At 39.3% G+C, this 27,163-nt stretch overlaps 2 protein-coding genes across 5 annotated transcripts; one reads left to right on the forward strand and one right to left on the reverse strand.

Moving 5' to 3' along the window:
• The first annotated feature begins 1,262 nt into the window (after positions 1–1,262).
• tril (TLR4 interactor with leucine-rich repeats) lies at positions 1,263–5,612 on the forward strand. Its single transcript, XM_038279190.1, has one exon. It carries the CDS (start codon positions 1,525–1,527, stop codon positions 3,991–3,993), a length of 2,469 nt encoding a protein of 822 aa, XP_038135118.1. The 5' UTR covers positions 1,263–1,524; the 3' UTR covers positions 3,994–5,612.
• On the reverse strand, positions 5,285–26,350 carry creb5a (cAMP responsive element binding protein 5a). 4 transcript variants are annotated; one of them, XM_038279194.1, is made up of 11 exons: positions 26,235–26,350; positions 23,800–23,866; positions 23,403–23,496; positions 20,418–20,527; positions 19,835–20,079; positions 15,902–16,028; positions 15,535–15,606; positions 10,447–10,839; positions 10,081–10,359; positions 7,320–7,428; positions 5,285–6,691 (listed from the first exon to the last, which is right to left on the reverse strand). In XM_038279194.1, the coding sequence occupies exons 2-11, from the start codon at positions 23,851–23,853 to the stop codon at positions 6,555–6,557; spliced, it is 1,620 nt and encodes a 539-aa protein (XP_038135122.1). In that variant the 5' UTR covers positions 23,854–23,866; positions 26,235–26,350; the 3' UTR covers positions 5,285–6,554. The 4 variants fall into 4 exon arrangements, with proteins under 4 accessions (XP_038135122.1, XP_038135119.1, XP_038135120.1 ...); XM_038279191.1 differs by having other exon boundaries at positions 15,535–15,609; XM_038279192.1 differs by lacking the exon at positions 26,235–26,350 and adding an exon at positions 25,820–26,217 and having other exon boundaries at positions 15,535–15,609.
• Between the last annotated feature and the right edge of the window lie 813 nt (positions 26,351–27,163).

Raw genomic sequence — 27,163 nt, forward strand, 5'->3', positions numbered from 1 at the left:
AAGATTGATTCATTTCAGTCTGCTAAATGCAGTTTATGAATTATGTTAAACTCTTGGAGCACTTTGGAGGTTGGACTTGATATTAAACATCATATGCTTTACATCAAATGGTCACTTTCTTCTACAACTAAATATATAATTCTATATTCAAATATTCACTGGACTTGAATGGTTTTGGGGGTTTGTTTGGTCTTGATTTAGTTTAGCATCTGCAACTAATATATCATCAGTCGTTTTGACACTAGTTGTTTTTTGGCATCTCCATGGAAAATCTGAATCATTGCGGTCAGTCCACAGAGACCAGACCTAAACCTAAAACCTTTCAAGAACCATATCCCTGGTCTGTGTGCATCCATGGTCTTAATATCATCCATCCATTTTCTGTCACGCTTTATCCCTGCTTGGGGTCACCAGGGGTGCTGGTCCCTATCTCCAGCTGTCTACAGGGTAGAGGTGGGGTACACCCTGGACAGGTCGCCTGTTTATCGCAGGGCAATCTTAATAACATATTTGTTAATGTTCTAGTTAGATTAAAGGGGTGACATATCAGCAGTTTGGTGACTTCTGAGCATCATTGATGGAAGTGGATTGTATTCATATGTATGCATGCCACCCTTTCAGAATTTGGTTTCCAAGTCACTCATGCTCTCAGAGTGGAGACACATCATTGCATAGCAGTATCTGAATGTCTGTGAAATTATGGACCAAGCATTCATCAACCCCCCTCAGACTGTATTTAGATTCTGCATCACTCTATAATTCACATTCAGCAAGTCTTTCCAGCAGTCTTACACACCCTTTTTAATTCTTCATCACAAATGCAAACCATCTGTGCTCCCTATGGTCCCCTGCAGCACACAGACGCCTTAATGAGAGAATGCAAATCCCATTACAGACTGGTAGATGATAATTTTCCTTCTGTACACAGAGCCTGCAGACTAAATGAGTGGACCCTTATTGAGGGCTTTGTATGCTCTGTTCCTGCTGAGCTCAGTGGTGATATAAAAAAAAACACCTCAGGCTCAACTTAGCTGATTATTTTTTCTAAAGTGAAGTGTTTTACAAAGAGGGGCCAGTTGGTTGTTTTGTGGGCAGGGGGTTCTCCTGGGGTTCCGTGGGAAGGAAATCTCCCAGCATCCATGCACTAATCTGATCCAGTCCGCGGGGGCGCGCAAAAAAACTCGGTCAAAGAGTCTTCAGCTCTGCTGAATCTCGTGCGTAAAGGAGAAGCGCGCACATCTGGCGGGGTCGCAGAGTTGCGCTGGGAGGGACTTCTTGCTGTGTGTGTGTTTGTGCATGTAAGTGTGTTCTGTAATTCGCAGCAGATGACCACTTGGGGGGATGGAGGATGCATTCGGGAGGTGAGCGGCACCAGAGAGCTTTAGATGAATTGAGCTGCTGTCCTGAAGCAGATGAAGCATCGCGTCTGAGGTGCTGATCACTTTTTGGATCGCGCTGGGAGTTATGGAGGGGTCGCTCTGCAGCGTGACAGAGAAGAGGGGCGCCTACACCTGAGCAACGAACATGGAAAAGGGGAGCAGCGGTTCCCTGGTGGTGATATGCCTTTTCCTGCTGTCGTTCACTGGCTTTTCATCTTCCTCTCCGGTGTTGGACTTTTGTCCTGAAGGCTGCGACTGCGCGCATTCAAGGCACCTTGCGTGCGCGAATCGCGGCTTACTTACGGTGCCCAAAACAGCCGCGGAACCATCAGATGATGCGCTGATCTTCAGCCTCGGGGGTAACTTTATCACTAACATCTCTGCTTCAGATTTCTCACGGTACTCTAGGCTTGTGAGGTTGAATTTACAGTATAACCAAATAGCAATCATTCACCCAAAGGGATTCGAGAAACTATCCAGGCTGGAGGAGCTTTACTTGGGACATAATCTTTTAACAGCTTTACCTGCTGGAAGCTTACAACACCTAAAAAAACTATCCACTTTCTATTGCAACAACAACCACATTAAGAAAATCACCCCAGATAACTTTCTGAACTTGGATAAGCTGGTCAAACTGCGCCTGGATGGTAACTCTTTAGAGGTTTTGCCAGATTCTGTTTTCAAAGGTTTGACCAGCCTCCAGTATCTTCACCTGGAACATAACAAAGTTCAACACATCCACAGAAATGCTTTCTCCAAACTGACCAACCTGCGCTTTCTAAACCTGGCCCACAACAAGCAGTCAGCCTTAACAAGCATCCTGACCTTCTCTCCCCTCAGAGCCCTGACCACTCTGCTGCTGTCTGAAAATGAAATCCAGCATGCTGGAAATCACATCTTCCAAAACCTGAAAAAGCTGGCCAAGCTTTCCCTCAGTAACAACAGGATTTCACATATGGATAGAGATGCTCTGAAAGGGCTGTCAAGCCTCAGGGAGTTTCTGATTGATGGCAATGAGCTGGAGGAAATCACTGCTGGATGGCTTGATCCTTTGGAGAGGGTGGAAGTCCTGGACTTGAGTCACAACCGGATTTCCAGCGTGGATTCTTTGGCCTTTTCGAAATTAAAATACTTAAAAGTGCTAAGTTTAAAAAACAACTTTCTCACCAGTCTGTCAGGTGAGATTTTTGCCTTCAGCAATGTCCTCCAGGACATCGATCTCCATGGCAACAACTGGACCTGCGACTGTCGCCTTGAAGATTTGAAGAAATGGATGACTTCTGCTCATTCCCAGAGCAGGCTGTTGACTGTATTTGTGCAATGCCATTATCCTGAAATCCTGAGGGGGGTATATCTGGACTATGTGAACAGCTCCCAGCTGCAGCCTGGCTGGAACCATTCCTGCAAGAGTGGAGCTGGGCCTGCAGAGAGTCAGGGAGGAGGCCCACAAAAGAAGTTTGATAGAAAAGGAGAAAAGTTGGATGGTGAGAGGAGAGGTAAAGAGGATCAAATGGAGCTGGGAGAAAGAAATAAAACAGAGCTGGAGGAAGGAGAAGTTTCAAGAAATTTTAAGAGGGGTGGTATAATGATGAGGGAGGAAAGGGAGGGAAAGAAAAAAAGTGGCCAGAAAGAGGCAGAAATCCAAGGAGACCAAGGGAGCCTGGAGGCAGAAGAACCTTCTATCCTGAAAGAAAAAAAAACAAAGAAAGAGTCCCGATCTGCTGCAGAGGCTGGTAAACGTCCCAGAGACAGGCACAGGTCAAATGTTATCCCTAAAATGGATTCATTAGTAACCTCCAAACCGAGTCATCCAGCAAACACCAATACCAGCTCTGTGGTCCAGTCAGGAGAAAAGTTTGATCTCCTAAGGTCGGATTCAGAGCGAGCTCTGCCTGTTATATCGGATCCTTGTGTCTTCAACCGACATTTCATCACCAATGTTTCAGTGGATCAGGTGACGTCCAGCACTCTTACCGTCTCCTGGATGAGCAGGAATCATCATCGCTACACGCCAGGGCCGAAACCTGGCCTACATGAAGTACACTATCGGATTCTGTTTGACAGGTTTGGCGTTCCAGAACGTTTCCCTCGCTACGTCTACGCCAAATCTGATTCTCGCTCTGTAACTCTGCGAGAACTCACCTCAGGTGTGACCTATGTGATCTGCGTGGAAGGAGTGGTCGGTGGGTCAGTGTGCCAGGTGGCACCCCGTGACCACTGTGTAGGGGTGGTCACCCTTCCTGAGGAGAACAGCCAGCATGGCAGTGCTTCACTGACCTCTGACCTCCAGCTGGTTACTGTGGTGACACTAGTGGGGAATGCTATCCTGCTCCTGGCCATCAGTGGATTGTGGCTTGGGCGGAGGCTCAGGAGGAGGCTGCGAAGGAGGAAGTCAGCCGTTCACGTGCGCCACATGTACTCCACCAGGAGGCCGTTCCGTCCCACAGCAGCAGCAGCAGCTTCTGCCTCCACGGACTTCACCAGCTTCCAGAGCAGCCGAGCGGCTCGGCTTTCTCCACTGGAGGAAGGAGACCTGATTGAGTTCCCTTGCGACCGATTTTTAGACAACTGTGGTGTTCGCAGAGACAGTGATATGCAGAGATTCTCTGACTAAGAAAAAGGTAACTATAGATATGTGAATCTGACTAAGTTGAATATTTTGAAATCCTAAAATACCACTTTCCGACTGTAGGTTAGGTTTTGGATGAAAAAAAAGCTCATAACATATTTCACCTGTAGAACAGCTGAGCTCATGATGATCATTCCAGACTCCAGAGGGAGTCCAAGTTCCTCAGACTTCCCTTTTCCTTAACGAGGCCCTTCCCCCTTTCATGTGAAACCTGTGAATGTCTCTGAATATGTGATATTGTTATGCGAGTGGATGTGTGCACACATTGAATGTTGTACCACTGATTTCAGCAATGGTGCTAATAACCAATTCAAAGACATCATATTGTCTCATTTTTGTACAGAACGTCACGAAGGCTGCTGGTTGGCAGAAATATATGTACTGGTTGTATTATTATTATTTTTTTATACCTTTTTTAAAGGCAATCATGTCATTTTATATTACTCCCAAACACAAAATCACAATGAAATCATCTCTCAATTGTGCATAAACTGCTTTCTGGTAGTAAATGTCCCCAACAATGTGACTTAATTGTCATTGAAGTGTTTGTGGAAGATTTAGTTAAGTAAGGTATGCATTGTGTCTGTTAATGTTATATGTATTGTTTTATTTGGTATATTTCTCTCATTTTACACTCAATGTCATCTTTATACATCAAAGTATATTAGATAAATTTTAAGGTTTTCACAGATGAAGCATAAAACAATAAACATACAGCTTTAAAGGAAAATATGTACTGTCTCTGAGACTCTTCCAGTACTAAATGTAAGGTCTGGCGATGTTTAGTCTGTGTTTGAGTTAGTAGGGTGGAGTATCTCCAGCATTTTATGCCAGAGAAAAACAAAAAATAAAGTGCAGATCCACGGATATGTGCAAAGAATATTTTTTAAAAGCACCTGAACATTATGAAGTCAATTATTAAGGCTTGTCATAACTAATTCTAATTTTGCTCACTCCTAACTACTGTTTTAAACATGTATATGTATATAGTTTAATATGAGTTATGTTAAAAAAATAAACTAAAAGAAAATAAAATTTTAAAAGTGTCTGTGGTGATATATGAAGAAATATTTATGAGGGCATGTAGGAAAAACCTAATAAAGCTTTGTTCTGTGTTTAAACGCGATTATACACCAGAATGGTCACTAGGGGGCAGTATATACCACAAAGTTTATTTAGGCCTTAGACATTCTGTTTAATTCCCCTCCAAAACAAGCAACCATTAGAAAAAATTCCTCTTTTTTCATTAATGAAAAAGAACATAAGACTATGAAGATGACAGAATAATATTTTTTTATTTTAGTATGAGATTTACAGCCATACTCCATGTCTTTACAGTACAAAATGTTAAATTGAAACGCAAATGATCTGAGTAGGATTTAAACATGAAGTGCAGTCTGTAGATATTTAGTGACAATTTCATCATATAAAAAGTGCCTTTCGTGAAACCCTGTTTTCGATCTTTCTTTCCTTTTATATGGCTCTGTAACACAGATTTCAGGTTGACCGATTTTATTTACAAGAATATAACATTTACAATGTTAAAAAATACAATTTTGTAATGAAATTAATTACTTATTAAAAAAATACTGTTGTGTTATTTACTCTGTGATTCTTTTTTGCTTTGCTTACAAAAAAAAGGCATAAGGTGTGTCACAGCAGCTGCCAAGTTAGTCACATACAGAGCCTTACAGAGGTAATTGCACTCTTTTAATTTTAACCAATTGTTTTACAATTCATTTCACTTTCATGGGAGTTTACATGTTGGACTCACACAAAGCAGTTTATGTGAAGAGGAAGAAAAGAGATGCCTGTATTTTGAACATTTAGGGGAAAAAATCTCAACAGTTCACTGTGCATTCCGCCATACATTTCATATAGAATATTTTTATATTCAACAAACTTATGGCTGCAAGTCCTTTGGGGTAGGTTTCAAGTAGTTCCCTTTTTTTCTCCTGCATGTAGCTCTAACTATGTTCACATCAACTCTGTCTAGCTTTTTTGCACCTGCTAAAGAAGAGAATCCCAAAGCATAATGTTTGCACCACTGTATTTTCCATTGGGAAAAGAAACATTACTGAGATGAAACTGCATCCAGGTAGACTGTCTACTGATCCCATTATATTTGAAAGCAACTGGTTGAACTGGATTTATGTATTTAGTGGTGTTCAGAATAAAGAGTGGCAGATGTAAATGCATGGCATCAATTCTACTATTTTTGTGAATCTTTTCTTCCTCCAACACATTAACCCACTTCTTTATGTTGGTTTCTATTTAGATGAAGTGAAATACTTCAGCAGGCAATGTACCATTTAGAAGTTTTGTTAAAGTTAGTGCAAAATGAGCTGAGATTGTCTGTGTCAGGGTAGCCCGTACGTCAGAGGTGCAGGTGTGTTAATGTTAACAGCTTTAGATATTTTTTGCATCCGGGCAAGGTTCGAAGCTGACATCCAAGTTTTCAAACAAGGCTCGTTTTTGCATCTTAAAAGAAAAAAAAAATGTCAGCTGATGACTCCTGTCAAACAGCTCTGGATACATGTGGATTTTCAGAGTCCGGTAAGGGGGCCGTGCCCGATGTCGGATCCGGCAGTTGAGGAGGTGGAAACACTGTTGTGCTGGACGGCGTGCAGATGAGTCTCAGGATCTGCAGGGGTGGGACTTCCTCCTGGACTCACCCCTGCAGCTGGACACAGAGACATCTGTCAAAGTCACCTATAAATGTTCAGGGCTTCCACTCATGGAATGAGCTTTGTTTTTCATATATTTGAGATAAATAAAAACCAACTTCAGCTCAGTTAATATGAAAACATCTTTTTTTTTTTATTGTAACCAAATACTGTACATACAGGTAAAAAATACATCAATAAAAATATAGGAATATATCCCAGGCTTGTTATTGCATAAAAGCCTTTTGTAAAATTTTGTTATGACAGTCAGTTAGTGTATGTTGGACATACACTTTACCCTGTCTGGAGTGCAACATGCAAGGTTTTTTTTAAATATAATGACGACAGATATTCCAAGGTGTTTGATCAACTCTCCTGAGTAACAAAAGTGCATCAAAAATACTTGGAGAAAGTAGGGGTTAAAAGCTGATTTTACTCCAAAGTGCTGCATGAAACAGTTTAAGGTCTGTCTGAACACAACAGTGCTTTTTCATAGCAAAACAACATGCCACCATTTAGTTTTTTTTCCCTTTTTGCTTTAAAGGAATACTTTTCTTGAACAATAGCTTCAGTGGTCAGTGGTGATGATTTGGGGAAGCTGTTGGGCTGTCTAGATAGAGGTGCAGGGTGAGGGGTTTTACTCACTGGGGTACCCCTGTGCCTCTCTCTGCCGAGCAGTGACGGGACAGTCCTTGTGGGTGAGCAGGATCTGCTTCAACTGGCCGACCTCCGACCTCAGTGATGTCACCTCGTTCTGGGGATACAGACATTGTAGGAGTATATATATAAAACACTTGAACTTGTTCGCATATAGAAACAAAGCAAATGCTAATTTTTATCTCAATTACACACTTAAGGAATCGTAGACCAAGACATACGCTCACAGAAATATTCACCCAAATGTTAAGATTTATGTTACCTTATGATGTAACAATTTCCCATTTTATTTTTTTAGATAATTTTAAAACAAACCTATTTAATAAACCTTACATGAGGCATATTCATTTGTATTATAAAGCGTAATCATCAGCTCTATTTATTAAGTATTAATAATAATAAGATTCTAATAAGCGCGTTGATTCAGAATACATAAAGTTTATGGTCTAAATTGCATAAAGGTAACCCGATTATTATACAATTAAACAATACGGTTTATGTATTTTAAATAGATATACTCATTATTAATCATTTTAAGTAAGTATAATTTATTGATTATTAAAATACAGACAATTATGTATTTTGAATAAATAAGCTATAATCAAACTAATGGATTTGCATTATGGAAGGTTTGTTTGATAGATTTGTGTTAAAATGTCCTAAAAAAAAAAAAAAAAAGAAAAAAAAAAAAAAAAAAAGAAAAGGGAATTTGTTATGTATTAAAATGACATAAATCTAAAAATTTGGGTGAAATGCATACTTGTAAAATGGAGGGACATTATCGCACAGGCCTAAATGACAGAGGCGGAGAAGGTCTGTGTAGTTTTATTCTGAACACAGAATCTTTCGCAAGACTGAAAAACGGATGTTCATTTTCAAAATAAAGAAAACATCTTGCAGTTAAAAAGGGTCTTAGTAAAATACTGTCTTCAGGGGCTGGAATATAAATGTACGCCACCTTTTCAGATTTGTATTTGATAAAAACTTTTTAACACTATGCATCGTTTTTCCCTCCACTCACATAAAATACAGGTGCTGGTCATAAAATTAGAATATCATGAAAAAGTAGATTGATTTCAGTAATTCCATTTAAAAAGTCAAACTTGTATATTATATTCATACATTACATACAAACTCATATATTTCAGATGTTTATTTTGTTTAATTTTGATGATTACAAATGACAACAAATGAAAATCTCAAATTCATCATATCAGAAAATTAGAATATTACTGAAGACCAATAAAAACAAAGGATTTATAGAAATGTTGGCCAACTGAAAAGTATGAACATGAAAAGTATGAGCATGTACAGCACTCAGTATTTAGTTGGGCCTCCTTTGGCCTGTATTACTGCAGCAATGCGGCGTGGCATGGAGTCGATCAGTCTGTGGCACTGCTCAGGTGTTATGATAGCCCAGGTTGCTCTAATAGTGGCTTTTAGCTCTTCTGAATTGTTGGGTCTGGTGTATTGCATCTTCTTCTTCACAATACCCCATAGATTTTCTATGGGGTTAAGGTCAGGAGAGTTTGCTGGCCAATTAAGAACAGGGATACCATGGTCCTTCAACCAGGTACTGGTAGCTTTGGCACTGTGTGCAGGTGCCAAGTCCTGTTGGAAAATGAAATCTGCATCTCCAAAAAGTTGGTCAGCTGCAGGAAGCATGAAGTGCTCTAAAACTTCCTGGTATGTGGCTGCGTTGACCCTGGACCTCAGAAAACACAATGGACCAACACCAGCAGATGACATGGCACCCCAAACCATCACTGACTGTGGAAACTTTACACTGGACTTCAAGCAACGTGGATGAAGTGCCTCTCTTCTTTTCCTCCAGACTCTGGGACCTTGATTTCCAAAGGAAATGCAAAATTTACTTTCATCAGAGAACATGACTTTGGACCACTCACCAGCAGTCCAGTCCTGTTTCTCTTTAGCCCAGGCAAGACGCTTCTGACGCTGTCTGTGGTTCAAGAGTGGCTTGACACAAGGAATGCGACAGCAGAAACCCATGTCTTTCATACGTCTGTGTGTGGTGGTTCTTGAAGCACTCACTCCAGCTGCAGTCCACTCTTTGTGAATCTCCCCCACATTTTTGAATGGGTTTTGTTTCACAATCCTCTCCAGGGTGCGGTTATCTCTCTTGCTTGTACACTTTTTTCGACCACATCTTTTCCTTCCCTTCGCCTCTCTATTAATGTGCTTGGACACTGAGCTCTGTGAACAGCCAGCCTCTTTAGCGATGACCTTTTGTGTCTTGCCCTCCTTGTGCAAGGTGTCGATGGTCGTCTTTTGGACAACTGTCAAGTCAGCAGTCTTCCCCATGATTGTGTAGCCTATAGAACTAGACTGAAAGACCATTTAAAGGCTTTTGCAGGTGGTTTGAGTTAATTAGCTGATTAGAGTGTGGCACCAGGGGCCATCAATTTTGAACCTTTTCACAATATTCTAATTTTCTGATATGATGAATTTGAGATTTTCATTTGTTGTCATTTGTAATCATCAAAATTAAACAAAATAAACATCTGAAATATATGAGTTTGTATGTAATGTATGAATATAATATACAAGTTTCACTTTTTAAATGGAATTACTGAAATCAATCTACTTTTTCATGATATTCTAATTTTATGACCAGCACCTGTATATAGTAAGATCTCAACATAAAAAAAACAACATTAAGTTTTTGATTTGAGTTGATGATTAAATTCTGCTTTCTTTTATTCCAAGACAAACAAAGTGGATTGCACACCTGTAGCTGTAGGTTTGTGTGCGTAAGCTCCTCTGCCTTCTTCTCCAGTGATGAAACCCACAGTTTCCTCTTCTGTCGGCAGCGGGTCGCAGCAGCCCGGTTACGCTCCAGAAACTTTTGCCTGCGCTCATCTGGGTCCTGTTCTGCCGTTCTTCTGCGACGACTGCTGCTTCCTCCAGCTCCTCCTCCGCTACTGCCCCCACTGCTGCTGCCGCTGCAGCTTGGCTGCGCTGCATGCTGAGAGTGAGATGGCTGCATCTGTTGTGCAACTGGTGATAACTGGATAAAAAAGAAAAAATGCAGACACTTAGCTCAACTTGAAAGCAAAATTAAAGCGCATATGGAGATGTTTTCCACGTTAAACACCTGTGGTGGGGCAGATAGTGGGGGTGCGGGTGGGGAGTTCTGCTGCAGGCGTGATGGAGGGGACTGATGAGCATGAGAGAGCGCTGTGTTCCCTGACTGGTGAAGCTGAAGGCTTTGAGTGCTTCCCAGGTGTTGTGGAGGTGGAGCATGACATCTCTGTTGGTAGATGTGGGGTGGAGCTGGAATCTGTGGTGGCTGACTTGGATGATTATGATGGTGGTGATTAGGGTGGTGGGGATGATGAGGATGGGGATGTTGCTGTTGAAGTGAAGGGGCATGGTGGCGCTGTGGCATCATCTCCATCATGTGACCCATGGATGTCACAGAGTTGTTGATAGCGAGCATCCCTGGGTGTTGATGTTGGTAATGATGCCCCATTGTCAGCTTGGGTCTCTAAACGTAGAAAGACAATGAGTCAAATAAAAGGCCACCCACTTTGGGGGGAAAGAAACATCTTCAAATCATCTGTTTTTTCTTTTTTTTTTTTTTTTGTTTGTCTCTCTCTTGCCATTTATGTTCATAATAAATTTTAAGTGCTTAATGCAGTGCTCCTAAGAGAGAAATTATTTTATAGCTGAAATAATGAGGGAAAGGGTTGCTCCATTGTTTGAGTCACAGCATTTGGCATGCCAAGGTGACAATTTCTTCGAAGCAGACAAGGTTATTGCATAGCGTATGAGGTCAAGTCATAGGTCATCTGCTTAGTGCTTTCATGAGTTCCATATCAGGATCAATGAGAGACATTATTTACCTAAGGTAGATTATTTACCTTTATTCCTACAGGGTTGAAAAGCTAGAAAGACATACCGGTACATTAGTGTGGTGCAGGAGTTAGAATTTAGCATTGCTTTTACAGATCAGGATTTCTCTAACGGATTGTTTTTTTTTTATCTTTAATTAAAAGTCATATATGTCATCCTCTTAAGTTGCTGTGGTAATAACAAATGTATTAAACTTGCTGAAACAAGTGTTTATCTGAAATCTTTATAAACCCTGATATATTTGGTAAGTATTTCACCTACATTTTGGTCATTTGTGGACCTGAAATTCCCTTATAAGTACCATAGGTAAAGTTGTGCTTTAAAGTTCACATAACCTTCTATTAAAGGCAGAAAACAATCAGCTGTCAGTCAAATAAATTGAAATTGACAAAAGAAATAATGTCTATATGTACACATGTCTATATATGTATATTAATAAATAAAAAAGTAAACAAGCCTCATGGAGCAACTGAACTTAAACTTTTTGGAGCAGCACTTTGAGTCAAGGTGTTAAAATCAGGTGTTTTCTGTAATGTTCAGAAAATGTTCAGTCTGATTTCTGCAGGTATGTTGAGTCACTGTTCATCAACAAGGTACTTAAATTTGTCTGGGACAGTTTTTTTTTTTTTCTTTTTTAGAATTTCTTTTAAACAGAAATTCATAATACATATTTAGTTTAATTAATTATTATTTAGTACATTTGAGTTTTGTATTACTTTTTCAGTTTTTTTGTTATTTGAATTACTAGTGTGAATTGATCATTTTCTTTAATGAGAAGTTATGAAGCCTTTCAAGCACAACTGTATATGCTGTACATTTTTACGCATACAAAAAAAAGCTTTAAAATGTTGCTATGATGGAAGAGCACTAGCAAAAAAACGTGCAACACCTTGTCTACTAACACTGTGTGTAATGGAGCCTAGGCGGAAGTTCAACTGAAGAAACTAATTGCTATCCTACATCAGTTGCGACTCAATCAATCAGCTTTGAACCTTGAACCTCCACTAAAGCCAATCAACTTTCAAGTTCATCTTTAAAGGCCTCCGATCCGCTGGTCTGCTTCTAAGTGCACAGGTGGTGGATGTGCTGTCTGACTTCATTCTGATGACCCGTTTCATCCCACCTCCAGCCCCTCCTCCACCATTGCAGCTAAAACTTCATCAGAGTGTCATTCCTCCCGGACTCTTACTGCATTCCGCGTCTCATCTTAACAGGTCCGTCAGAAGACCGCCATGTTCAGCCTGGTTCTGCCAGAGGTTTCTTCCCAACGGGGAGTTTTACCTCTCCACTGTCACTTCATGCTTTCTCATCATTGACAGGTTCTCTGAACCTGTGTTATCCAACTGGACTTCTATCTTCCAGGTCCCTGAGTGAAGCTCTAGTTTCAGCCCATGCAGGCAACTGGATCTCCCCATAAAGCTCAGCATACCGTCTCTCTAACCAGCAGTCTACAGACTGACCAACTTCATCTATCTTCACTCCACCAACAGTTTCAGGCCTGGGGGGAAAAAGCCCAATTCTTTACTCCTGTTAATCCATATCGATAAAAATTAAGCGCTATGTTTCCTGCTGAGGTCTGAGCGCCAAAGAATAATTGTGTCAATAAATTTCTTCTAATTGAGTTTTTCAGATTGAATTAGAGATTATAGATGAACACTGAATAGATTTTTTTTTATCCCTAAACAATATCCCTTTGAAGTGTCTAAAATAAAATAAAAAATAAAAAAACTTAATGGACAACTAACGTTATTTTAATAATAATAAATAAAATTCCCTTTATTGTCCCACAATCGGGAAATTTACTCTCTGGATCTAACCCATCCCCTTGGGGAGCAGTGGGCTGCCATTGTGTGGCATCCGGGGAGCAGTCTGGGGTTAAAGGTCTTACTCAAGGACCCAGATTTGCCGTTTTTTAGATATAAACTGTATATACAGATGTCTTGTAGTTCTGTATAAATGTTTCATCCATTTATTGTATAATTGTTGCAACCTAGCTCTGGCTTGAACATGCCTCCGTTGGGATAGTGAACTTTGTGATCTTTCTATGGATTAGCACTTCCTCCTTAAGGAACGGGGTGAGTCGTCCTTTAAGGTAAAACAATAACATGCTCCTGTCCATAATTGGAATTTCTTCGATCTTCAACAGTGTTGACAACTGTTGATAGCAAGGATAATGTGTTCCCATACAAATGCTACCATCTGCAGCTTGATCCCCTCACACTTTATTATTCCCCTGTATCATCTGACTGAAGCGACTGTAGGGAGTTAAATTAAACCTCATCTCACCTTTCTCCCACACTCAGCGAGATAGGGAGAGGTCGTGTTTGGAGCATGACATCACCTCCCTCCCAACTCTCCATGCCCGGCAATATTACTATCTGCTTGCTGTTACACAATATTTCTTTAAGAGAAGAGGCAGCTTCTCTCTCTCTCACTCTCTCTCCACCATTTAGAAACACAAAAAAAAACATTAAGCCGATGCCAAGGATGAGGTCATCGCCATGTCTGCGCCAACTTTGCCAGGCCGCCAGTCAAACAAACACGCACACACGTAGCAGGATGGGGCATGAGTATTTCAGCTCTGTTTACTACATACAAACACCATGACGCTGGGGCCGCTGATTACATCATGGGTCTTCTCGGCCTCGATGACACACCACTTTGATATTTCAATAAAGAGGGATCAGTGAATGAAGACATAAAACTGTATGTGAAACACTGATCCACTTGTCAAATGTTTGTTTTTCCAATTGAGCTGAGTGCAGCGTTTCTGTACAACAGAGGCATGTTAATGCACCTCCCGTGGTTTTAAAGGAGCAGCCTCCCGTTTCACACCTTGGTATGAATACCACCTGATAACACTTGATTATAACTAAAATACATCGCTGAAGGTTCAGACACATAACCTGACGGTGTGACAGGATGTATTTATATGCATGAGAGGCAATATGATGTAATTTGGCCCAATGTAACATGTGGAGGTTTTCCTTCAAAGATGGCTTTGAAATTAAAATTAAAAAGCTTTGCAACCCTTTTAACTTAAAGTTGATTAAAAATATTAAAAAAATGATGCTCTTAATCCTATCTAACTGAAACCTGAACTTTTATACAAAGAAGAAAAGTTTAGATTTTTGGTCTCTTGTTATGCAAAGCTACTGGAAACATAGTCTAAAAGACTTTGCAAGTAAATATAAAGCATATAGAGTGAAGGTCCTCTATTTATGTGTTTTATTTCTGACAAATACAGAGAAAAGTTTCTGTTTCCCAATGAATCTTTTTAGAAAATCTTTACATACAACTGTACTGCCAACATGTTAAAAATCAGAAATGGAAAGAGGCCCAATGAAGAATAATGGAACGGAGAAGCTTAAAATGCGTGACTTGGATATAAAGTCACTTTATTCTCAATACTGATTAGAAATGAAAGTGATATAAAAGAAGCAGGAAACCAAACAGAGTTTCTTTATACTCTCTGAAATTTGAACCTATGCACGCTACCTATGCATACAAATAGCAATCATACGGTGTGTGACTGGGCTACAAAAATAAATTCAGGAGCCTCTGAATGTTAAGTAGCCGACATCTGATATCTACTGTAGTCATAATAGGTTAGAACTAGACTAAGTTAGTGGTTTTTTATACACAAACTGGAAGTTAGCTAAAATGTTAGATAACTGAAACAGCCTTTATCTGCACAAACAAACTGCACCACAAGTTAGGATAATCAGCTTCATTTATTGTTTTATGTAAAATAACTTTGAGTCCATTTTAGACAACACACTTTCAACTAGCCTACAATAAGCTGAGAAAGGCTATAAACATCTAATGAAAGCAGGCGGATGTAGTAGTATTCATGAACTGCAGGCATGTCTGGTTTCTAAGAATTATAAAACTTTTATTTTTTTACTGACTTGCAAACACCACTAATTCCTAAATCTGATTGACTTTCATTATACAATGCACCATGAGCTGCGACGCGTGGTATGTTGTTATTTACAGCACGACCAATGAATGGTCTGTGGTCCATCATAAAAGATAGTTTCACATCATTTGTATGTATTTATATTTAAATTGTTTGTACATTTAGAGCAAATTTCTTGTTTAAGCTCTAAAACTTGGCCAATTAAGCGAAATCTGATTCTATATATCTGATCCAGTCTTATCTTTTATTTTATCTTTTTTTTTTTATCATTAAACCACGGGCTAGAGTAAGTACAAAGCTATATTTTCAGTATGTTAAACCTCCAATCTATTTGTACTGAAGTGCATTAAAGCGTATTAGCTAAGAAGTAGTTGTGTGCTAGAGTCAAAATACATTTTTTGGTACCTGAGGGGAACAACAGGAGGGACTCTGACCAGGAGCTGCTATACCCATTGCACAGGACATCTGCTTTTGTATCTGCTTGAATAAAAAGATTGACACAAATAATTTTTTTTAGTGATAAGAAAACACAAGAGCATCTAAAAAAGGGTCAAATAAACGGATTTCTTCATTTGTACCATTCTTCTGATGTTCGATATGTTTAATTTGTGCAATCTAAGTGTCAAATATTTTAAAGTCAGCAGTAAATATTAATAATTTTGGAAGCAGGATCTGCTTATGCAAGAAATCTCCCTACTAATCATAAATATGAACTCACGCATGAGTGGAAGTGCGTTAACTTGAGCATGAGAACACTGCCTCCAGTACTTACAGTCATGTGCTGAGCAGATGCCCCTTGCATGGCCGGGTCTGGGAGGGTTCCAGGTAAGGAGGCTGGCAGGGGTTGCCTGTGTCTGTTCCGCATGTGAAGGAGGCAGGACAGCGCCCCTGCAGCCGGCCTGTGGTCGGTCGCAGAGAAAGAAAAACAGGTCAGTCTAGGCAGCTTTCCTCAGCTAGAGTTTCATCTTCTCTGGTTCAGAGGGAGGTGCAAGTTGAGACATATAGGCCATATCTTTATTGGTAAAATATATTAGCATGATGTGATAAAATATGATTAAAATAGATTCAATCTTTAAAAGCCAGAGTTATGAAAAAAGAAAAACAGGTGTCAAGATATCAATGGTAAGTCTGGGGTGCAAAATAGTTTTCTCTTGAAAACATTTTTTTTAACTGTTGAAAAACAAAATCAGCAACAGTAAAATGAGCCAATATTCTAAAAAACTTTGTCTAATTTCTTTCCAAAAACCATCATAATTCAAACTCATTTTACAAGCGTTTTAGAAAAGTTTATTTTAAACCATATCAGCCATTGTTTTTATGAAAGAGGATATTGAAAAAAAAAGCTACTCAATAAAAAAGACTATTGATTTCTGACTTTAATCTCAAAATATGACTTTATTCTTAGAGTTCTGACTTTAATCTGAGAATTCTTCTTCTATAATAATAATAATCCTTAGCTTTGGTGATGTCATGTTAAGTAATTTAACTTTAAATTCTGAGAATACAGGTCAGAATTGAGAAAAAAGTCAGATTCTGAGATAAAAGTTAAAATTAGAATTCTGAGAATCAAGTCAGAAATCAGTAGCCTTTTATTTGCGTGGTTGTTTTTATTTTTCAATGGCTGCCGAACTGTTTCTTTTTGATTTTAATCACTAAACTTTTTTAACCTATCAAGTCAAAGTTCCAACTTCATTGACATTCAGTTTTTTTTTTTCGTACTTGGATATTGGAAATTCTGACCTCAGAGTAGAGACTGATTGCAACAACATCAGATACATTTAAGGATTGGATATGTTGATTTTATATTAGTGTAGGGCAGTGTTTTTCAATCATTCTTTATTTTACATCTATTCTTTATTTGAAATAATTTCCATAGTACAACTATTATTTGATTCAGCTGAAAAATTACATTATTATATGAGCAATTCTTCTATTCTTTTTTCATTCCTTTCCATTCCATTCTATTCTATTCTACTTTATTGTTTTCCATTCAGTTCCAATCCATTCTTTTCCATTCCATTCCATCCCATTCTATTCTATTTAATTCCATTCCAAGCTATTCTATTCCTTTCTGTTTTACTCTATTCTTTTCCATTCCATTCCATTCTATTTCACACCATTTTATTCAATTTTATTCCATTCTATTCTATTAAATTCCCTGTAGTGCAAAATCTAAACTCAAAGTTCGCTTTTGATCATTTTAAGCACTTTTTATTCCCAGACAGCTTCATTAAACAAACATTATCATTCTATGAGTAATTCTGTGAGCCTGCAAACATAATAAGCATCTAAAAACAAAACATGTTGGAGACCATAGAGGAATGGAAAGAATTTACTAGGGTTCATTCAACCACCAACTAAATGTCCTCCAATGGGCTAAACGACTGCTATCAAATAAGACATTTGTAAATAAGGATTAAAAAAAGGGATTGTAAGAAGAAAAACACTGAAGAATAATAGCATGATAAAAATCTGACAGCTTAAAAGGTAGGATAAAGGCACAGGGAAGCAGAGCCATGGGTGCCATGTGCTGCTGACCTAACCCTTCTGGCTGTAGGCCAGTCGGGTAGCGTGGGCCTTCCGTGACTTCCCTGATGTCATCAGCTATGATGTCATTACTGAATCAGGGAATTTATGTCTCCTTTAGCATAAAAAAGTACAGTCAAACCTAAACAGCGCCTCCTAATGTGACCAAAACGGCTTTACAGGGCCTGTCGCCAGACAGTCACAAACCAGGACGCCATGGTAACGTCTCATAAACACCACTGGAAACAGTCTTACAGTACAGGTTTCATTCAGTAGCACTTTGTTGGTTTCACTGACTAATGCCATGTCTGGATTGAGCTGGCACTGATTTACTGCCTGGTAACAGACTGTCAGCTCCTGCCATGGCCTGCCTGAGCCGGGGCAGATGTTAGGAGCTCATTCTACTGACTCAGCTAATCATCAACAGGGATATTACGGACCTTTTGTTTATCCACCTCGACTGATCTAATCCAAAATTATATATAGGACAGAAGATATATAGTAAGAACAGTTAAATGTGAAAGTTAAATTCAGGGTGTGTGTCCTCCTGCAAGCTGTTGTTAGTTTTCTTTTCTATTCTCTAACTGAGGACTTAAATATACCGGTAAGCAATAAATACAAATATATAGAAAATATTTAATTAGAAATGCTAAAATGCTGACTATTCTGACAAACTAAAGAAATTTCAGGTTTACATAATACATAATGATCAGATCTTTTTAATAAGGTTTGGGATTGTTACTGCTAGGTTTAAAAAGCATAATGAATTCTGTAATCTGAGATGAATAATAAAAAAAAAACACTTGCTTATTTGGAGGTGGTAGGGTTTATTGCTTGTTTTATTTTACTATTTGTTTAGGCAACATAATTATCATCTTAGGCTCCCTTTCAGAGATAAATCTCCATCATGCAAGGCTGTCAACTATTTTATATATATATAGTAATTTATATACAGTTTCAAAAATCCAGAGCCAAACTGAGGAGAAGTGGGAACAGTTGTTGGGAGCTGGTCGGATGAAAGACAGGAACTCCTCTAATCTGTCAGTTAAACGGGGTGATAACCAGGGAGCCATGGAAGCTGCCCAGGCGCTGAGAGACTCCAGTCTGGTTCTGAGTTTTTACAGACACAATAGAGGCAGTAGTCTGGCGGTGGGGCGGGTAGAGTCAACAGGACTGAGTGGGTGTTATGCAGCGGTTCTCCATCTGCACTTTGTTCCCCCAGTAAATGAATGTTTGATCTTTTTCCTCCTTTGCTGTCACTTCATTAATGAGGTAATGAATTATGCAGAGGAAAATGCCAGTCGGTGCCTGACAGAGTGAGTTATAATATATCCAAAACATAGACAGGAAAGACAGAGAAGAGAAGATTTATTTTTGATGAAATGCAAATATTCTTTGCAACAGTGCAGTAGAGCCTTGGAAAGGAATTTGGATATCTTCCATTTTCACAAAATTTATTTTGTTGTTGTTTTTGGAGGCATTTCTTTGAGAAGATTTGTCCTTCCATCCATCCATCCATCCATCCATCCATCCATCCATCCATCCATCCATCCATCCATCCATCCATCCATCCATCCATCCATCCATCCATCCATCCATCCGTATACCGTCCTTGGAAATTCCCTTGCCATCATTTCTCTTCTTCATTCGATTTACTCTGACACGTTTCCTGTTGCTGCTAAACAAAGCATCTAACACCATGATGTTGCCATGACCATTTTTCCCTATTGCGGACCTACATTTTCCTCCACATATTGAATTATTTTCTTAATAGGGCAGAGGGATCAGCTCAGATCTCATTTGACAAGGGTTCAACATGTTAGCTGTCCTCCCTGCATGACTAGTGATAAACTGCACATAGAACACATATAATTACACACTGCATGACTTTATTTACTGATTACCAAATGGCTGAACTGTATATTATTGGTGGAATTAAACTAGATATGGATTGAATGCAGGTCAGATTAATCGTTGTGAACATTTTTTTTTTAGAAGCACAAATACATAAAGGTACATTAACATATATTTAGGTTTGTAGGTGTAGGGTGACCTAAAAGGTCAAAGGAGCATAAAACTCTTATACAAGGCACGATAAAATAAACATGACATGGGTATATTTATCTAAAAGAAGTTTGTGTGTGTGTCTATGTATAACCCAGATTAAAGCTATACTCACCCTGAATGTGTTAGGGTGGAAGGAGCCTGGGTGATCACTGATCCTGACTGGGAGGTGGCAGAGGAGCAGGACAGCGCTTGCTGGGCAGCCAGGCTGCAGCTTGGCGCCATCATTGGGCCATGGCTCTGGGGATGATGCAGCGGGGCCTGCGGATGAGGAAGCTGCGGCTGGGGAGGATGCTGAAGCTGAAGCTGGGGCTTCAGATGTTGCTGATTCATACAAGACGGCCCATTATGAGAGAGTGTCTGTGGAGAGTGAAGGAAAGCAAAGCAAACTGCTTGGATCTCTTTTTGAATTTTAGGAGCAGAATGAAGGTGTGTTGAAGTGCCCTGGCTGTTTAATTTAGAGGGTAGAATGTGATCACCTGGTTTGTCTTTCCTGCAGCAGGTCAGATATCTGCAGCTGACTAATTGGGTTTGACTCCCTTTATCCCCCTCACAAAAAAACGCCACTCAAGACAAACCATCACAGACCTCGCAAGCAAATTCCTAGCAGCAATAAAGCACACATCTACACTGTGTCTTACAGATCCATAAAGCTTTCCGTTATAAAAAATCCAATAGTAATCCTTGCTCTTGTGTACCTGTTTGTTTTTTTCCTCTTCCTGGGCTTGAAGGAACTCCTCCTCGATCTCTTTGAATAGACCAACCTCCTCACAGTTCTGCAGAAATCGTGTGGGGGTCGGAGTCTGGGCTGGAAACATCACACGCAATCAGACACACAAAGAACAGATGGAGTTAGAACTTTTTGCAGAAGTTTATGCCTTGCAGCCCTGCAGTTGGAGCTCATACAGGTTCTAAACCAACCGATGTCCAGGTTGTAACGCAAGGAGGAGAGAAAAGCCGAGCAGCCAGCCTCACGCTCTGATAACATCAGTCTGTCTCTCTGAGCCGCCTAAACATGCAGGGGTCAGAGGTCATATGGGCTCTTTGTTTTGACACAAGATTTCCTGCTGGAGGCGAGACAGACTGCAGGACATGGGATAGGGGCGAGGGTCCCAGCGGGAGAGTCTGCAGAGGTTAGATCCCACACTGATGTTTGCATCTAGAACCAGCTGATCCTTTCACAGATCTCATTGTGTGACAGCATTTAGAACATAAGGGTCGGATATCGGTGATTCAATTATTCCAAATTGATTTGAAGCAGCTATCATTTTTGTTAACTGTAGGATATACACACTTTTTTTCTGTTTTGAAAATGTAATTAATCATATATATAGTCTTTTTGAACATTCTTTAGCTAAGTTTAGAGTATTTTTAAATACAATTGTGACCTCATTTGAAATTTCAGAAAGGAAAAAAACAACAGGAAGATTCCATAGGGAACAGGAAACAGAAAGAAGAAGCAGAGTTCATTATGAAGTTGAATACAAAATGCTGCCAATATTACAGATTTTATTTATTATTCATTAGGTTGTATAATGTCCAAAGACTAAATATTAAATGCAAGCGTTCAAGGGGTCTGTGAGCCCTGAATTTTCTTTAACTAAAGAAATGTTCTTATTAATCCTTAAATATAAACATTATTACTACGTTATTATTTATATTTTCTTTTAAGGACACAAAAAAATTTAAAACACCACTTCTGTTGACTTCTAAAGAAGGAAAATACTTAAATGTATTATCATGGATGGTATTCAGTCCATATAGGGTCAAAATTCTGCATCTGCAAATCTATGCTTTGAGTTGTACCTCTGCCAAACTTTTTCTGGACATTAACAAGATCCTGCAGTAATTCTGGCTTCACATTAAACCATTTGTTTAGTGGGAATTGAGCTAATTTAAACTACCTGTTTTTAGGGTACACACCCCCTTTCTAAGCATATTCTGGAAGCTTAAAACCACTGATGTTTACTTGTGATCAGAGACCTGTTAAAATACCCCTGTGTTAAATTTTCACCCATCTGATCTCAGCTTGCTTTCTCACATTTAGGCAATATGTTAAATAATTTTCCGCACTACCAGCATGAGCATGCACTGCATCCTTCTGGAGCAGCTGCTGCTGCTAAAGGAATAACTAAGAAGTTAAATAAAAAAATTAGCTTTAAAGATACTAAAATAAAAAAAAAGACCAATTTGAAGAGAGTTTTTATGTTAATAAAGGAAAATGATAGAAGTATTTATCTTAAGGGTCTGGTTGAAGATTGCAGATTGGGGCTACTTCCACTGATTTCTGATATTAAGGAACAAAATTTGGACAAAAATTGGTTGATAAAGAACAAGAACAAACACGAAAGCATGATTTTAGAGCAGAAGAAGCAGATTTAGTTAAGCCTCTGAAACAACCCACACTTCAATCCTTTCAAAAGCTGAGCAATTCCAACAAAGCCTGCCGTTTCTGACTAAATGGGAGGTTAAACATTCAGCTGGAATGACACTAGAAGCTTCCTGATGGCCTTGGAGGACCCATTACTTTCAATCAACTCACTACTAAATTCTAATTTGTATATTTGAATTTTTTTATTCATTGAAATCCTTTCCCATTGGATCCAAATCCAGTCTTAAAGGTACAAAGAATGTTTTTCACACCAAACAGGAGAGCATGTAAACTTCAGACCAGTTTGTATATGCAGCTATAGACATGGTTTCCATTGTCCTTTCATACAGAATGCAGGTGTGGCACATTCTTAATATTAACCCTTGATTTAGTGCATACCAACCTGTTCTCTGAAACGCCGCTGGTGCTACAATAGCTGTGTTGTTTTTTATCTATTTATTTATTAATTATCTTTCTAGCTTTTGATGCCTCATCCTTAGCGTCATGTTTTCAAGTCAAACCATGTTTGGCCTAACCCAGCGTAGTTTACTGTACATGCTGCAACACGAGCCAATCTGTTTCACCCTGCAGACTACCTGAGGGGAGGAAACCTGTATGGAGCTTATCAGGTTTCATATGACTTATTGCCACCTTTCTCTTTTTTGTTTTTATCTGACTAACAATCTCTGCAACCTGGGCTAATGTTATGGTATATAACATATTGAATTGATAGAAAAAGTTAGAGCACCATGCATGGTGCAATAACATGTATATTCCAAAACAGTTAAAAAACAATCCACTGGACTTGGTTTCCAGGTTTGAAGGCGTCTCGCTTCCCATCCAGGAAGCTTTTTCAATTCGAAATGTCAGAAGTAGCGTTGAGTTCTAGACTTCAGCCCATCAAAACCTTGTTTTTGTTTAGAAACTGATGAATGGGTCCTCCCTTTTCTAATGTGGGTTGTTTGGCTTTGTTTTGTTTGCCTGCAATTCCTCATACCTGTCTATGTCTCTGAAAGGGCTGTCGTTAAAGGCAATTGCTGGCCTATGTTTTGTAAACAAAAACAAGGCTTTGTTGGGCTACTGTAAAAAGCCTCGAACTCAACGCTATTTCTGATCATTTGAATTGAAAAACCTTCCTGGATTGGAATCAAAACTTCTTCAAACTTGGAATCACAGTCCAGTGGATTATTTTTGAACTTTTTTTGAATGACTATGACCTGGATGACTGTGAATCTTCACCAGCAAAATGTCATACATACATTTCCACCCATTTTGGGAAGTCACTTCAGGGTTGTGGATGTTCTGATCTCACCTGAAAAAGTTGTGTCCGTCTTTATGGGAGGAAACTTCAGGGTCATCTCATGCTTGTGTCGGTGAATGAGCAGGTGCTCCTCTAGCTGGAAGCGCTGGAACGCATTGGAAAGAGTGACGGGGACAATAAAAGACATGCGTCAAGATATGAGTCGTTCAAGTAAACCAGCTGATCTCTCTTATCTGCCTGCACGGTCACAATGCTTTTAATCTTATCAGTATTAAAGGAAATTTTACTCCTGAGCAGAAAAAAGACTGATGTCATTTCTCTGATAGCGTTTACTCGCTATTTTTATAATTTTCTCGTGATGTGTGACCGAGTTCCGTGAGAAGATAATAAAAACATAAATCATCAAAGTCTTTTTACAGTAATTCGATTCATGTTGTGTACTACTGACCTGGGAGCAGCCAGGGGCGCCGCACGCATAAGGCCTGTCCTGTTTGTCATTCATGTCATACACAAGCCTACACAAACAGAGGAATGGAGAGGGATGTGTCAATGCAGAGCTTGACCACTAAAAAGGGACGCATTCCTCGTGCATCAGAGGTCAGAAAGAAACTCTACAGAGAGCCTTATGGCCCAGTTTACAGAAAAATTATACATTAAGAGGTAAGACATTATTCACTTGACTGTGAAAGGTATGCGTAATGTATTTCTGGAAATTATAGATTATATTTCTTTGGACAAGGCCAAAAACCACGACAATGACCGAGTGATACACATACTGTACATAAACATGAATATGAAAACACTTCCTCCATGGGGACATATATAAGCCGCAGTGTCATGCTGTGGGGATACGTTATTCTACCTTACGAGGAATTTATGAAACGATTAGAAAAAAAAAAGCTGCAAACTGTTGAAGTATGATTAAAAACATCGAAAAGGAAGGCTCACCTTTAAAATCAGTTCTCTTTACTCTGATACCCTGAAATAAAATCCAGTGCAACCAACAACTCAGCTACTAAAATGCTGAAAACTGACTCTGCAGATTACCCAAAAAACACCAGCCTAGTAGTGAAACACGGCGGTGGCAGCATCATGCTGTGGGAGTCTTTTCTTATTTGGAGTCTATCAAGGAATTACACATGGGTTTGCATTACCGTGAGGAGAAAATTAAGGTTACGCTGCTTTTATGTATTTATTTATTTATTTTTTAACATACCAGCCAGCCTCTATTTCAGTTCTCTATTACCTCAATTTAAATGGATGAAACGTTTTAACCTTTAGATAAAACCCTTTGAGCGGAGGAAAATAATATCTGTTGGAAAGATCTTGTAAATAAAGCTTCAAGTGTAGGGGAACAATATTTCTACAAATGAACTCCACACTTATCAGTTTGTGGAAAAAATAAATATCAGATATTCTTTTTACCTTCATAAAATCTGACTCAACATTTTAATGTTGAGCTCTAACATCACAGAATGGGAAAAGAGAAGGTAACGCCTAACAATGCACCAAAAGGGTATTAAAGTACTTTGGCATTATGATCCTTATTTTCATGGTTTTTATGCATTGATGTTGCTGATCATGACTCATTCTTTAGGGGCACTGTGAGATTTTGCTTGTCCTTTATTTCCATCTAACAGCAAAGGAAGAAAGATTTAAGTCTCCAGCATCAGGTGTCACCAGACGACCGGAGTGTTGATGTTATGGGAAAGAGTGAGAGCTTTTGAAAGGAGCCTAAAAACATTAGAGTAACAGAATATGCTTCCATAAGTAGTGGAAAGAGTGGGAGGGGGTGAGGTCAAGGGGGGCGGGGGTGTTGGAAGAGGAACGTAAGGGTGATGGAGAGGGGAATGGAAAGGGCAAGTGGCAGTGACTAAGGGAGGAAAAATCGGCAGATAGGGAGGGCCACTCTTCAGGGCCTATACTCCTGACAGGTTTGAACCTGCCGCAGCCCCCATTTTCCAACCTAAGGCAAGCAGAAGTGACTTCATAGGTGTGTGCGTGTACGTGTGTGAGCACACATGGGTTACAAAATAAAACAAACCAGTTCACAAGGTCCTACACAACAAAGTTTATATGATTTGCTGAGAAGGAATTGAAGTTGCATGCCTACAGGGGTCGGAAGCGCAACAAAAATAAATTAAGTTTGATTTAATGTTTAAATCATTCAGAGGATTTTTAAAGGATTATTTCCACTCATTTGTGCCCTTCTTTTTTCAAGCAGCACTCGTGCAGGATTAAAGCAGACTCAGCACATTTCCAGCAAAACCTTCTGTCAGAGTGGTTACATCACAGCAGCATGATGTCATCCTAGATGCACAAATCCAACAATGGACAATATGCTGCCGGTTTAAAAGGGATTAATTTCAATCCTGAAGATACTACGGATCACAAGCTGGGACAACCTGACACTCTACTGTTTCACAATAAATCAGAACTTTTAGCAGTTTTAGAATGATCAGACTTACTGTTTTTTAAAGTTTCCATATAGAAGATGAAATGATGGTTATGGTTCATTCAGATCCGATAAAAGGAGCGGGTCCAGAGTCAGGTTTTCTCCCATAGATCAGTAAATAAAACAACCTGTTCAGCTCATAAACAAACCCAGCCTGCCGGCCGGCACAGCTGCATGGAGTCACACCCCCCCACTATAGTCTGTCTGATGCCGCTTTACCAGGAGAAAACATTAGAAAACAATCCAAAACAATCAAAAACAAAAAGTTCCGCCGCCTTAACTTTTTAAAGCTCCATTTAATACATAAACGGAGACATCGGAGAATATAGGAAGTGGATCGTAACCGTTAGATCAGGAGCTGAGGCTGCCTGCTGCTGCTGCGCTCTTTGGAAAGTTCGTCTTTTTTTGTGAATGAAAAGCAAACTTACCTACAAGTGGAGAGAGGGACGAGCGACGCTCCAGAGAGGAACCACGTTGGACTGGAGAGCTATGACAATACGATCTATTTACAGAAGCATTACATCACCCCCCCGGTGACGTCACGTGGGATTCCTGAACTTCTAAATCATTGCGGTCCCGCACGGAGGGAGGGGGAGGAGAGAGGGGCGGGCCCCTGGGGGGGGGGGACAACAAACATGGATCTGGACTAGGAAGATAGATTAAGGGGCCCTTTTTTTATTTTTATTTATTAGTATTATTATAATAAAAACTGAGTGTAAAAAAACAACAAAAATTATGGGTAAATAAATTGTTATTATTATAACTTTGTAGAATTAATCAGAGACCTGTGTTAAGCTGAATATATCAATAATAATAGTAAAAAACAAAAACAAAAGGATAACCAAAAAAGTAAGAAAAAGAAAATCAGGGCAAGAGTGCATTTTAACTGAAATAATAAATGTGAATCAAGCTGACAAATATGGACATATACCAAAACTATGTAGTGACATGTCAAAATTTCTGGGTTTTGATCAGCAGATGCTAAAGTTAACGTGATGTAAGGAACTGTCTTGTAGTAGAATGAGGCTGTCTCTTTTAAATGTTTCTTTTTTTCTTAAGCTTTGTATGTTTCCTTTGGTTGTAATAGTACTGCCAGTTTATTTATTTATTTATCTCTGTTGCCTTGCAATATTTAAGTTTATAATATATGTTGGCTTCTTTTATGTAAGAAAGAATGTGGTGATTCCTACTTGAAAATGTAAATATATTTTTTAGTTCAATATAAAAAAATAAATAAATAAATAACTGTGAATCAGAGGCGTAGCCAGAAAAGGGGAGCCAGGCACCAGAACCAGAACCTCAGGGTCAATCTACACTGTTCCAACAAGAACAAGCACAACATCCATATTTTCTAAAC

This window comes from Cyprinodon tularosa, unplaced genomic scaffold (genome assembly GCF_016077235.1).
Source record: "Cyprinodon tularosa strain WSP-4 unplaced genomic scaffold, ASM1607723v1 ctg149, whole genome shotgun sequence".
Lineage (NCBI taxonomy): Eukaryota > Metazoa > Chordata > Actinopteri > Cyprinodontiformes > Cyprinodontidae > Cyprinodon > Cyprinodon tularosa.

Bases quoted from the DNA above. Each gene is read 5' to 3' on its own strand.
- tril (XM_038279190.1), top strand. From the start codon at position 1,525: ATGGAAAAGGGGAGCAGCGGTTCCCTGGTGGTGATATGCCTTTTCCTG.
- creb5a (XM_038279191.1), bottom strand. From the start codon at position 23,853: ATGAATGACAAACAGGACAGGCCTTATGCGTGCGGCGCCCCTGGCTGC. The intron at 16,029-19,834 runs GTGAGTATAGCT...GACCGACCACAG, and splicing joins TCCACCCTAACACATTCAGG to GCCGGCTGCAGGGGCGCTGT. The intron at 6,692-7,319 runs GTGAGTAAAACC...CTCTGTGTCCAG, and splicing joins AGAGGCACAGGGGTACCCCA to CTGCAGGGGTGAGTCCAGGA.